This window comes from Sparus aurata, chromosome 9 (assembly GCF_900880675.1).
Source record: "Sparus aurata chromosome 9, fSpaAur1.1, whole genome shotgun sequence".
Lineage (NCBI taxonomy): Eukaryota > Metazoa > Chordata > Actinopteri > Spariformes > Sparidae > Sparus > Sparus aurata.
Window position 1 is genome coordinate 14,803,437 of NC_044195.1, and position 13,513 is coordinate 14,816,949.

Sequence of the window (13,513 nt, forward strand, 5' to 3'; positions counted from 1 at the left end):
GCTTCATGCAGCACAACCTCAGTTGTCTGCTGGCTTGTGTGCGCTGATGCTCCGAGGCTGTGAATCCTACAGCCCGGCTTACAAACACTGGGTGCAGTGCATACCACAGTATCAGTGCCCAGTGGTAAACTTTGGATAACAGGATGGTGCAAACAGTAAACAGTGTTTACACCGCAGCCTTTTATAGTGCGGATACACACCAGTGGTCAGTGTAGATGGCGGTACAGTGTGGACAAATAACAAACACATCTTTTCCTCACGTGTATGTCACTATATTTCATAACATTTTGGGTTTTTTGACTACTCTTTGCCTGTGCTCCTGTGGATTCCATTCACTTCTGGATTGAAAATCAGTTTGTGTTGTGATATCTGTCAAAGTCACAAATGTGATAAGGCACTGATTGATTGATTGATTGATTGATTGATTGATTGATTGATTGATTGATTGATTGATTGATTCCTCTGAGAACAACTTGTTCATTCAGTTATGGAAAAGATATCATATCTGAGATTGTATTGTAACTATTCAAATTCTGAGTTTGAATTTCTCATCTCAAACTACAAAAAGTCCCTTTAATCCCTTTAGTCCCTTTACTTGATGTCCATTGTAATGGATTACACACTTCTTCCAATCCAATCCTGGACGTAAGTTTAAAAGCAAGTGTCAAGAGTCTGCTTGTTGCCGTTCACATTGTAGTGAAATACATGCCAACAATTGGTTGATGTAACTACAAGTCCATTCAAACGTCTTCCTGTTTAAATTTACATTTTAGGTAATGTATGAGACACTTTTGTCCAAAGCGACTTACAGTAATTCACACAAACATTCATACACTGATGGCCATCAGAGGAATCGAACTAGCGACCTTCCGATGCCAGATGTCAACAGGGTGAACAGACTGTGGCTGGGTGGGTGTCGACTTTTGGTATCCTTCAGACTCTGTGCAGACATCTCACTTCTATGATGTTGCTGATGCTTCCGAACAAGACACTGGCTCTACCCCTGGGCCCCAGCTGCCCCATGTTGGTCTAAGGTCAAATTTTTACAATGTATGTAATGTATACACAGCTCATTCGGCAGTGGATGATACTGTGTTTAAAAGGTCTGAGTCGCACTTAAAGGCGCAGTCTGTGATTCTGGAGAAAGATGATTGTAGAGTCTCATTCAGGTTGTCGGTGGTTATATCAAAGACGAACAACCAATCGCTGAGAAGCGTTGTGTTTTAACGATCTGGGAATGAGACTCAGCAATCAGCTCAGCTTCTCCAGAATCACAGACTGCACCTTTACATGGCTGAATGTCAACTCATGAAATTATTGGTCTATTTTTTTTTTTTTTTTGCAGCTGTGATGTCGCCTGGTCATGTGAAACACCCTCAGAATTTATTTAAATTGTCTGCATCCCTTCTGGTGATTCAGTCTGTGGCCACTGTTCCTCTTCACTGATGCAGCCTGTTGACATATGTTGTTTTTCTTTTGTCACACTAATATGAGAGACTGTATCAAAATGATCATGGCGAGAGATGAGGTCAGTGTAATGTTCTTCTGGCCAAAGAGAAGGGGAGGATCTTTTATTCATGATCATTATAATTATAATCCTTGTTGTTGTTGTTGTTGTTGTTGTCCCTGCAGCCCTGCCTGAAGCTCCTGCCAGATGTGTGGTTGATTAGGGACGAGAGGAGGGAGTTACGAGAAGCTTTCTGCACGTGTTGTGAAAAGCCCTCCGTGGAAACATAATGCTGGACCTGATTTTAAAGCCATTACATTGCTCAGTAATGTACAGAATGTTCACACTGACAACCAGAGGTGATGTTGAGGTGCTGGGAGGGGTCAGGGTTGACTATGTCAGGCATTATAAATCTGTTCTGGGCTTCTGTCCCTCAGATCTGGCTGTCAGAGACCCCAGCCTCTCTCAGGGGTGTGTCAGACTATTCTGCTTCTATAAACACAAGAAGACCGAGGAGAGAAGTGAGGACTGAGAGACCACTGCTTCATACAGGTATGTTTACACGAGCAACATATTTCTGGTTTCGGTAAATGATAAGTAAATCATGTAAGAAAATCCCTGTCACATACTTCAGATGACTGTAATCTCTGTAAATGTTATCAAACTGTATCCTTCGTATTTGCATGGAGATCCAGCTGAATGTGATGTGCATCTGAGGTAAACAGCAACCCAATGTGCCCTCTGTATCCCTCCATGTAGCCTGTTAGCCTGGAGCTTTAACCAGCTGTGCATCTGGGCTCCGGACCGGAGTCTAATGACAGCCAGAGGGACTGGTGGACTAGAGGCCAGTCCATTCTGAACCCATTCCAGCTAATACTGATCTTAAAATAAGTTACAAACCCAAACGTCATTTAACAGACACATTAAAAATCAAACACCAGAGAGTTGTCGACAGTGCAAACGCTTGTGATAATAATTTATATCATACAGCTTTATGTAGTTGCTCATGCGCTTTTAGGAGGTTAAAAGAAAAAGTACAGAGAAAATACTGTGCACATCTGTTTCATGAGCCAGGTACATTGGAGCGAGGTGAGTGTAATGTTTGCCTGATGGTCTACATGTATCACCAAAACGTCTCAGATAAATGGAGTTTTGCAAGTGTGCAGGAGTCGCTAGACTTTTGGTCTAAATACATACGTACAAAAGATGTAGTTTGAAATGTTATGTAAAGGGGCACTCCCGTTAAGTCCAGTGATGGAATGAAACAGAGTACGTTACTCGATTTAATTTACTTAAGTACAATTCTGTGGTACTTGCAATTTCCTCCAGTGTTTCCACTTTCTGCTTCTCAACTCCACTTCATTTATTTGATAACTTTAGTCATTAGTTTACATGCTGCATCAGAGCTCAGGTAGTGCAGTTTAATTTAGTTTATTTTGTTGGCAGTGGGATTATCGGATCTGTTAATCAGTTGACCCCCAGATACAGTACATCTCACATATAGATATATGTATAATTCCCTTTGACTTAGCGGTTACTCTGATGATATACTGCCCTATATACATATATATACTGGCCTTTTTTTTTTTTTTTACAGATTGCACCTTGAAAAGGTCTTAATCATTATCCAAAGCCATACCGTATTGAAAAAATATTTTAGAATGTCAGTATTTCCCCCTCAACAGTATTAAGTGGTCATGGAGAGATCAGTCGGCCAACCTGACCAACAGAAGCATCTTGGAAAGAAGAAGGAAGTGGATGACAAAAGTCAGGATGGGAAACTGCAGGCGGGGCAGGGGAGCACAGATGAAGGTAGGTTCACATTGTACTGTACTGTTATCTGCACTGCCGTCACAGGTCCAGCTTGTGTATTGCAGAGGAGACAAACAGATGTGCATCGCTCAGAATTTTACTGTTGAACAGTGATCTGGCTCTTAATGTTTCCTCTACAGTGTTAAAAGACCAGAAAGTGATGGCAGGAGAGGCTTTTGACAGGAGGAACATCTGGGAGCCGAGTGTTTACTACGCGCTGGGGAAGGAGTCTTTTCATTTTGCTGGTCACGACATCAGCATCAGGGAGTCCATGGATACATACGGTGCTCTGATCTGGCCAGGGGTATGTGCTGTGAACCACTGCGTGTGTCTGTACATACTGACCTAGTCCATGTAAAACATGTAATGATATAATTAATAGATATAATAGATATAGTTATAGTTTGTTTTGTAGGCAATCGCTTTGTGCCAGTTTTTGGAGAATAACCAGCAACAAGTGAGCCTGATGGACAAGGCGGTACTGGAGATTGGAGCCGGGACTGGCTTGCTCTCAATAGTGGCCAGTCTGCTTGGTGAGTCATCATGATAAAGTCCAGTTGCATTTTACACACATTTACAAATAATGTTCAAACAATCACTTCCACAAGTTGTCAGAAAGTCTGGACACTGAAGTCCTGAGTCACAGCATAACTTCTGACAAGCTTCTTGCCAACTTCAATATCAGGACATGCAAATACTGACAGGACAGTCGTGGTAGAAGCAGAAAAGCCAAAACATGTTTATTCGCTCGGATGAGGAAATATGCACTGCATATTTTATGGATATATGTTCATATTACGTGCAAAATCTACATTTTAGCCTCAAGGAAGTATCAGAGGGTCAGTGAAACACTGTGATTCATTGTCTGAGGGTCGTGACTGTCCACCCACACCAAAATGTCTGCATTGCAAACAGGCCAGTAGTCTTAAAGATATCTTGAAAAACAAAGTGATTATCAGACTAGTATTGGCATACTTTGGTCCCTCTACTAATCATGCAGTGGAAAAATAAGTGTCCTTTTATTCCCTGTGAAATAAACCATCTATTCACGTTAGGATTCTGTAAGATGCCCTTGTTCTCTCTTCTCTCATCTGTTTCTATCAATAGTAAAAAGTTACACTTTCAAAGAGCTCCAACACAAGCTTGACCAAGTTTAAACACTGATCTGAATGTCTTCTCTCTAAGTATGCACTTTGTCCTGCCCACATTATTCTGTTCTGGGATTTATGAGTAGATCCAGGTTAACTCAGATAATATTGTTATATATAATATGTCAAACTGAAATTCCATCCATCCATTGTCTGTAACCGCTTTATCCCTTTTTATGGGGTCACGGGGTTTTCTGCTGGAGCCAGTCCCAGCTGTCTCTGGGCGAGGGCAGGGTACACCCTGGACAAGTCGCCAGCTCATCGCAGGCAAACTGAAATTGCATTTTTTTATTATCAAGGTTATCATTTGAGTCATCTCTAGCCACGATTTTGACACTGGCTTACACAAAAAACATTTATATGAACTAGCTCCAAAGCTCAGGTGTTGTGCATGCTCACTCACTGGCATGTTTTACTGGGATACTTGATAGAAGGAAGCCATCTTTAATGTTACTGGTTGCACTTTTTCCTGCTTTGACAAGTCAAAATGCCTGCAGTGAAAAGGGTCTATTGTCAATCTTATCCTTTCATTACACGTACTGCAACTTCTACACAAACTGCACTGCCTGAGGTTGGCAAAGAAAGCACTTTGGTGAGGATTGGGGTAGATCTTTTCAGTTTGGAGCACGGACAGCAATGCAGACTAGACGTGAGGAGAAAACAGGACTGGGTGACAGAAACACAGACGAACTGATAGAAAGTCAGATGGAATTATTGAGGATGATGATGATGAAATTCATTGCTAACTCGCAGATGAAACACAGGTGAACAGTAAAACAGGCAGGAAAAAAGACAAAGACAGGAAGTTTAAAACAAGATAAAACAAAACAGGAAACAACTCAAATGAAACCTAAATCTATGAAGATTTGCCATGCCTTTCAGGCAATACAGTATTAGCCATGTTAAGTTTGCTTATTATCATGGGGTCACAAAAGTCAATGCGACAAAACTTCCAACAGTTAGTGAAATATTTCATTCTGGATCAAAGTTAAGGAACAAAAAATCAACAGACCAACACTGCATCATAAGGGCCAAGCCAATACGTGTCTTTCCTGTTCTGTCCTCTTCTCCAGGTGCTTGGGTGACAGCTACTGACCTGCCGGACATCTTGTCCAATCTGACCTTTAACCTTCTGCGGAACACCAAGAGCCGGTCCCTCTACACCCCTCAGGTGGCTGCCCTTACCTGGGGTCAGGACCTGGGGCGAGACTTTCCCTCCTCATCCTACCACTACGACTACGTGCTGGCAGCTGATGTCGTCTATCACCACGACTTCCTTGAAGAGCTGCTGGAAACCATGCGTCACTTCTGCCAGCCAGGGAGCCGAACGACGCTGCTGTGGGCCAACAAGATCCGGTTCCAGTCAGACTTGAGGTTCACAGAGCGCTTTAAGAGCATTTTCAACACAACGCTGCTCGCTGAGTTCCCAGAGCAGGAGGTGAGCATATACAAGGCCACGGCAAAGGAGTGAGAAGACGCTTCAGAGAGATTTTTCTGGATTTGCGTTAAAAACTCCATGTTCCTCTCGCTGATTAAGTTCCATGCAGAGAAAAAGTCTGGTTGTGATCTGTGTTAACATTCCTGGACAGTGCTGTAAAAATGAAACTCCGGACTCAAATTTACAATTCAAGAAGCTATTTTATTTACGAGTACTTTTTCATACATTTATTATATCTGACTTCATCTTTTGCTGTTTTTAAGAATACATTGATTTGCTGTTTACATGTCTCTGCATTCAAATGTGTCACATAACAACTAGACTATAATACATGTATACCTTTTTCAAAGGTGCTCTGCTCTTGGCTATTCGTGCAAAGAGTCAATATGAACCATGAAATAAACATGAGAATGTTTTTGTTTTTTTTCCAAAAACATACAACTTTGTATTTGTGGTGTCGAGTATCTGTTTTTTTTCAACAGCTGCAGTTAATTTGCTGTGTAAAGTAAAAACTAAGGGACAGTAATCTTTAAAAGAAACAAAAGCACTTTCCATTAAATGGCATACACTCTAGAGGAGTACATATGCGACAGAGGGAAATCAAAATATTATATGTGCAACGTGTTACTGTCACTTAGCACCAAAAAAATACTACATTACTAAACCCCCTGCTTTACAAGAATGTGATTCTTAAGATTTTATAAATCTAAAAGCATTACAATAACTTAACACAAGCGCACACAAAGAAAAGGATTAAGAGCTGGAGAAAGAAAGAGAATAAGTGTGAGGGAGGGGACAGAGGATATAATGATAATCCATCAACTCATGTCTATACTAATTTTACATGCTTGTATAGTGTGTTAACTGGTCTTTGGGAGTATTACTGCTTATATCAAAAAAATAGGATAAAATCTGTTGCAGCCCTAGATAAAGTATCATGTCTTTGATAAATTTCCTCCACTGTGTCCAACATAGGCACCAGGTTCTGAAGAGAAAGTCCACCGCCTAGCATATAACTCTGTCCACATTATAGACAGTTTTGAAATAAAGGATCAAAATCAATATTGTAGAACCAAAGTTAAGACCTTTTATTCCACACATTCTCCTTTTCAAAACATTGTGCCTACATTACCCAGAATGCAACTTAGCTGACCAAGTGACATCACTGGAGGTAATTTATTAGACTACATGCAGCTTCCTCTGGATCCACAAAAGGCTTTAATCTGTTTGTCACACATGCAGCAGTACTGCCTAAGACATATAAACACACGTAATGTATAAAATTGGTGGAATTACACTTTAACTCTAAAATCTATGCTTGAGTGGATTCCAGGTTTAAAACCCTCCTCCATTTTGTTCTTGTTGTTTCCTGCACTCACCGGAACTGTTTTAGCTCTGCGATCAGAAAGTTCAGAAGGGACTTGCGTCAGTCCTGAGTATCTGAGTCTTCACGTCAGACGTTCTAAAGAACTACAAGTCTGTACACTGGATGGTTGGTGTTTTCTCTATGATGTGCAGCAGGTTGATGACTTTGGCTGCTCTAGTATGGACTCCCTGCGCAGGTCGTCCGGGACGGTGCCTTCAGGACCCCAGACGTTGAGCTCACCATAAATGCCCATGTCGATCATCTCTTCCTGCCAGGGGATGGGGATGTTTCCTGAGGAGAACTCATCGAAAAAGGTCTTGTCAGGCTCATCCAAGGCCACTCCCTTCACGGAGGAGAAAGCCCCAACGTCATCCAGACTTTTAGCGTACACCACTTTAGGGTCAGGGACGAAAGGAGGAGGCAGAATACCTGCAGAGGTGAGAAATGGAAATTAGAAATGACATCGAACTGCAAAAGGGCTGTCATGGGGTTAAGTAGACTTTATTTTCAGACAAAGTATTTAAGTCATAAGTAAGTAATATTGTGTGGAAAATAGATGGTACCTGCATTCAGCTTCCTCCAGTTGATATCACTGAAGAATGGGTGTGCTCTGAGCTCATCACAGCAGTTGTTCTTAAAACCCATCCTCTTATCAACCTCTTTGGCCAGCAGCCCGTCACACAGTGACTTTGCCTTATCGCTGAATTTCTCTGAATATTCCGGCACCCGCGTCAGCATGCGCTCTTTCATCTCCTCGCGTTCAACCTAAACAGGAGACAAACTCTCTTCACTCTCATCCTTCTAACATAGTTAGCCATTTTGTTGCACAGCTCGGGGTTGGACAAGAGGCGGCTCACCTTTTCTCCTCTGTTTCTGAACGGGTTCTTAGCATCTATGAACTCGTACAGCGTCACTCCCAGAGTGAAGTAGTCGACCGAAGTGTCGTACTTCTCTCCTTTCAGCATCTCTGGAGGCATGTACCCTGCAGGAAGTCAAACATTGAAGAAAAAAACATTCTCATTGAGCATGTAAACAGTGAATTTACACCTACAAATCCTACTTTGTAGATACAGATGAGACCCACCTGGTGTTCCAGCGTATCCTTTGGTCATTGTTTTGCCTTCTTTAAGCTCCACAGCAAGACCCAGATCAGATATACGCACGTTTCCTGATCAACAAAGAAAAAACACCTTGATTAACTATGAAGAACATATGGATACAGACCACTTTTCCAGAGTTTGACTAAAAAAGCTGATTACCATCATTATCTAGCAGCACATTTTCTGGTTTGAGATCTCTGTAGATGATTCTTTTCTGGTGGAGGTGCTCCAAGCCCTGGATGATCTGAGCGATGTAGAAACAGGCTCTGGGCTCCTGAAACCCCGGGTTGTTCTCATCCACCAAGTAGATGTGGTACCTATAAGTAACAGAAAAACAGGTGTGCAGCTTGCCAATATGTACCTATTTACATATGGGATCTTTATACATACTACAATGCTGTTGTTATTGTGCTCTTATTTTGAAAGCTTGTCTGCACACATTAAAAGACTGTTTTGAGACAAAAATGTGACTAAAAGTGACGGTTGCTTTTTGAGGAACCACTCCAGGTTATTCTGGTGATCATAAACAAGTTCGAGCCTTATGTCTCTTGAGAATAACAGAACAACAGTTGAACATTTGCATAAAGTCTGCAGTCCAGTTTGTCTTCAACAAACTGACTCTGAGTGGGTTTCTTCTCTCATAAATGTGACTGAGACACTGTAGCTTATTAACATGTTGTCTCTGTAAAAAGCAAGCAGAGGTGCATATTATTACATATAATCTGTCCTTGTGTAAAGGACGTAGTAAGGAACCCTCAAAGAGAGGTGAATGTGACCCATTTGGACAATAGACAGAATATTACAAACTCTCTCATGTTAGTCTTTTGTAGGGAAAGCTGTCTGTAAAAGCAGAGGCTTTAAAAGGAATCTATGTAGTTTTGGAGAAGAAATTCAAACTCAGAATTTTATTATTTACAATATTAATGAGGTAATAATACAAACTCAGAAATATTTCGTTTTTTCCATAAGTGAATAAACAAGCTGTTCTCAGAGGAAAATAAGGTCCCCAGAACACTGTTTGAAGCTAGAGAGGTGGCAGGGTCTGCCACATAAACACAAAGTTAAACAGTGTAAAACTGGGTTTTCCTTTAAGGGCAGTTTGTTTATTCAGTCATGGAAAGAGAGAGAGTTTGTTTATTTAGTTTGGTCAGGCATAAAAAAGAAACCGGTCAATGAAGATCTTTCTCTTGTGATTAAAATTTCTTCCCCAAAAGAGCTCTTTTAAATCAAACCGCAGCAGAGCAGAAACATGCTCTCTCTGTGACCTCAATGAGCCTGTCTGTTCATGTTTGTGCTTCGAGAGTTTCTCTGAATGTGAAGTTACTTGAGGTCTCCTCCATTCATGATGGTCATGACCAGACAAAGTTCGTCCTTTGTCTGGAAGGCGTACGCCAGTGACACAATGAAGCGACTGTGAACCTTCTCAAGAATCCTCTTCTCCACCATCGCCCCCTACAGGAGGAAAGACATTTTTGAAAAACAATGGTACAAAGAAAAGAGAAAGGCTGAAATCTACAGTGACTTTTCATCCTCTGGGTTGAAGAAGAACAGTTGGATATGCGTGCCTTTTGAAAAGGAGGTAAAACTCCATTTCAAAGAATGACCTCAGACAAGTCAAGGGCAAGATATAACTGTGCCAAGAAGTTCCATTCAGAAGAGCTTTCTACTAAAGCTCCCAGTAATCACTCTATCCCTGTCTCAGTTGTTTAATACTGCAGGCTAAAGCCAAACGAGACAGAGGCAGGGACAAAGACGATTAGCACCATCGCAGGGCACTTTCTCTGGAACATGGAGCCGACAAAATACCTTTATAATCAAATCACTGCATGCATGGCAACTAACGAGCCTCATGTTTCCACAAAATCTAATGCAAGGAATTACAGAAACACTACAATGTGTAGATTGAGGCTTCTTTATATATACTACAATGAATGTTGACTACTTATGAAACAATCTCAATGTGATACTGAAGTCTCTATATGACCTACATAAGCAAAAGAGACCACCAGGGTGAAAATCGGCTACTTCTGTTATTCTTAAAGTCTGTAACCGGGTCAGATTCCAAATTATCTTGGTTGGTTAGGTCATCAAATTAAAACTATATTTGTGTGGCAGAGTCCTGAGGAAGAATTAAAGAGATTCAAACCTGAGGAGCGAAGATGCTTTGTGATACGGCACTAAAACAAAGCTTACTTTGTTTCACCATTGTCACCATTTTTCTTAGAGGCCACCAGAATCAATGTAAATTTAAGTTTTGACTCTATTTGTTAATTAAAATGAGGGCTTATAGGCATAAAACTGAGCTGGCCAGTTGCAAAAAAAACAAAAGCATGGTGCGTGAACACATTTTTCAAAGTGACAATCATTCTCTCACCTCATAGCCTTTCCTCTTCTTCAGCCTTTTCTTGTTGAGTTTCTTACAGGCATACAGTTTCCCAGTGGCTTTCATCTGACAGGCAGACACCTCCCCAAACCCACCTTTCCCCAGCACACGGAAGTCCAGGAACCAGTCCGCATCCATGGGCTGCATCTCGAGCCACTTCCACTGCACGTACCTCTTCAGGTACAAGCTCTCCATGAAGAAAGTGTAGGGGGCCTCCCGCAGAAAGTCCAACGTTGTGGCCAACGCTGCAGCAAACAAATCATCGCTTGCAGCCTCCTGGCCTTCCTTCACCTTAGCTATGATGTCCTCAGGCAGGAATGGGCAGTAGTGTTTGGCAGATTGGTCCATGTAACGCTGGACAATCTTTGAGGCCTTCTTCACCCTGTCAGAGTCCTCCGCCAGGTCATAGTCCTCGATGTCTTTCCACAAACGACAAGCTCCGTGGTATTCTTTATTTGCATCCAAGAACTCCCTAAAGAGGCGCTTGCCGATAGGCTGCTCTACACAGACTGTGTCAAAGGCCAGATCCAGGGTGTCCCTCAGACCCTCACACACAGTGATGTGGGGCAGTTTGAGGCGAGAATGGTACTTCTTATCCCGAGCAGCTGCTGCATTAGAGCCATCGATGCTTCCACGGGCATTGATGTAAGCGGAGTTCGCTACCACTGTGGTCAGTCCTCCGATATCCATGTTGAGGGTGGGTGACTGTTATGCAGCGCAAAGAGGAGACATGGCAAAGAGAAAACAAAAAAATAAGTGCTGCTCACTAAAGTGCAGGAGTGAGGCAGTGCAGGGTGAAGCAGGGGTGAGAAACAGATCGAGTAGCAGCAGGGAGAGGGGAACTTGAGATTGGTGTCTCAACTAGATCCCAGCACCCTCTGAGCACTATACCACCCTCATCCGCACACACGCTCACACACACCTGAGTCAACACCTTTCGGTAATCCATTAACACCCTAATGCCCCAGACAAAGAGTGCGAGCACATGCTGGAACAGAACATCACAGGCAGTATGTGCAGCTGGAGTGGCACCAGTCAATCAACTGGGAAATAACAATTAGCAGTGGGACACTCATGTAGGCGCTGATCAAACAGATGATGGATATCAAAAAGTCAAGTCGGGTTTGGAAAAGGAACAATGTGTCTGTGATTAACTGGAAGGCCATAGAATAATGTTGGAACTATTCTTTTTTTTTTTTTAAATACACCACGTACGGTGCAAACTTCTTTTAAATCCTCATTTAAATAAAATACATTACAATTCCAAAATTACTGATTGGCATCATTGTCGTGTTTAAGCGTCTTAGCAAGGGGCGCTGTGAAAGCACAAAAAGAGATAGTTTAAATAAAAAGACCAACTTTAAAGCAGCAACAAGACCTTTCATTCTTCTTAATTCTGTGGACAAAAGCAGCCAGCCTCTAGTGGTAAAAGATCTTGTGCATTTCTTTTGGAAGCAAGTGCTGGAAATTCTTTAACTATTACTTCAACCGCATAATGGTGGAAAGTCAGGGAAGTTTCATTGCGCACAAAACATTTCTGGAGCATCGCGGCAAAACGACAACTATCCTTGGACACGTGGTCGATCTTGTGCACCCAATTCAGATGCATGCTATCGCTTTTATCTTAGCAGCTACAGTGAACATTTTGCTTAAAAATAGAACAGCAGTAACATCTTTTCAAGTAGATCTCAGGGCTATTGGAGACTTGGATTATTCCAGAAAAGCTGTACTTTCATTTCTGATGTTTTTATTATATTTTATAAGTCCCCAGTTGTTCAGGAGAATGCTTACAGTGTTTTGCTGTGAAGCTCCAGAAATGTTTTGTGGACTACAGAACTTCACCCAACTCTCCATGCTGAAACAATCCTTGTTTTGTTGGTGTTCAAACACCTAGGTAAGCCTACATCCAACAGATTCAGTTGCTCCAGAAATATAATTTTGTTGAGAAAGCTAAGGTTATCAACATTTACAAGTAATGTTATGACATCACAGAGAATAGGACCTTTAGGATAACTATAGAAATTGCCAGTCCTCTCACTGATGGTCTCCTTTGAATATGTAGGTCATTTAGAGGCATTAGTATTATTAACAGAGCCTCATGTTAGCTTCAGCTGAACTTCAGTGTTATTTAACACAAAAGAACTGCAGTCACAAGCTCAAAGAGAGCATTTAAGGAAGAGATTGCCTTGCAGCCAGTATGAGCAGCAGCAGCAGCAGCAATGATTAAAGCAACAAGTATTTCTTTAATTTCACACATGGGCATGTCAGGTCTTTTTTTGTTTTTGTGTTTTTTCAAATAAAAGTGAATCTTCCCTTTAAAATGTCTTGAAAAAAATTGCCTTAATACCATGCGGGGACATGTTATACTGCCCTAGGATCCTAGTAAAGCAAGTCAGACACTGTAAAAACTTCCAGTGCCTGCAACATGTGCTACATATGGGCCCCTTACTGGTTCTCCATGTCAAAAACATTTGGGCTCAGTCTCAATGTCGGGGACTGCCGTTGTAAATTCATGTGAAAGAGACTCTCATTAAATTCTCTAGATTATGGTAGAATAATTTAAGAACCCTATTCTATGGGTATTAATAGCATAAAAGGGAGTCTCACCTCATGGCTATCCTCCTCTTCTTTAGTGTTTAGCATGTAGTTCTCTGACAATCAGACGGACGCCTCCCCACTGTTCTCCAGCACACTTATGTCTAGGGACCGTCTTTAATCAGTGACCATGAGTCTGCAATCAGCTGAGGGTCTTCAAAACTCAAACATTCTTTTTGCCAGATCCATTAATAAATGTTTGAGAAATACGAGTGTCGTGACAA

At 41.7% G+C, this 13,513-nt stretch overlaps 2 protein-coding genes across 3 annotated transcripts; one reads left to right on the plus strand and one right to left on the minus strand.

Moving 5' to 3' along the window:
* The first annotated feature begins 1,661 nt into the window (after positions 1-1,661).
* On the plus strand, positions 1,662-6,283 carry mettl21cb (methyltransferase 21C, AARS1 lysine b). Of its 2 annotated transcripts, XM_030428972.1 has the most exons (5): positions 1,662-1,999; positions 3,133-3,259; positions 3,400-3,563; positions 3,675-3,792; positions 5,481-6,283. In XM_030428972.1, the coding sequence occupies exons 2-5, from the start codon at positions 3,145-3,147 to the stop codon at positions 5,876-5,878; spliced, it is 795 nt and encodes a 264-aa protein (XP_030284832.1). In that variant the 5' UTR covers positions 1,662-1,999; positions 3,133-3,144; the 3' UTR covers positions 5,879-6,283. The 2 variants fall into 2 exon arrangements, with proteins under 2 accessions (XP_030284832.1, XP_030284833.1); XM_030428973.1 differs by lacking the exon at positions 1,662-1,999 and having other exon boundaries at positions 3,065-3,259.
* On the minus strand, positions 6,026-13,462 carry LOC115588371 (rhodopsin kinase GRK1-like). Its single transcript, XM_030428960.1, has 8 exons — positions 13,302-13,462; positions 10,686-11,399; positions 9,636-9,763; positions 8,471-8,628; positions 8,296-8,379; positions 8,069-8,193; positions 7,775-7,976; positions 6,026-7,640 (listed from the first exon to the last, which is right to left on the minus strand). The coding sequence occupies exons 1-8, from the start codon at positions 13,335-13,337 to the stop codon at positions 7,351-7,353; spliced, it is 1,737 nt and encodes a 578-aa protein (XP_030284820.1). The 5' UTR covers positions 13,338-13,462; the 3' UTR covers positions 6,026-7,350.
* Between the last annotated feature and the right edge of the window lie 51 nt (positions 13,463-13,513).

What these genes read in the sequence shown, in the direction of transcription:
- mettl21cb (XM_030428972.1), top strand. Translation starts at nt 3,145, where the DNA reads ATGGAGAGATCAGTCGGCCAACCTGACCAACAGAAGCATCTTGGAAAG. An exon ending in GCAGGGGAGCACAGATGAAG is followed by an intron (nt 3,260 to 3,399) that starts GTAGGTTCACAT and finishes TTTCCTCTACAG; the next exon opens with TGTTAAAAGACCAGAAAGTG. An exon ending in GTGCTCTGATCTGGCCAGGG is followed by an intron (nt 3,564 to 3,674) that starts GTATGTGCTGTG and finishes TTTGTTTTGTAG; the next exon opens with GCAATCGCTTTGTGCCAGTT.
- LOC115588371 (XM_030428960.1), bottom strand. Translation starts at nt 13,337, where the DNA reads ATGCTAAACACTAAAGAAGAGGAGGATAGCCATGAG. An exon ending in ATGAATGGAGGAGACCTCAA is followed by an intron (nt 8,629 to 9,635) that starts GTAACTTCACAT and finishes TGTTACTTATAG; the next exon opens with GTACCACATCTACTTGGTGG. An exon ending in CTGGAGGAAGCTGAATGCAG is followed by an intron (nt 7,641 to 7,774) that starts GTACCATCTATT and finishes TCACCTCTGCAG; the next exon opens with GTATTCTGCCTCCTCCTTTC.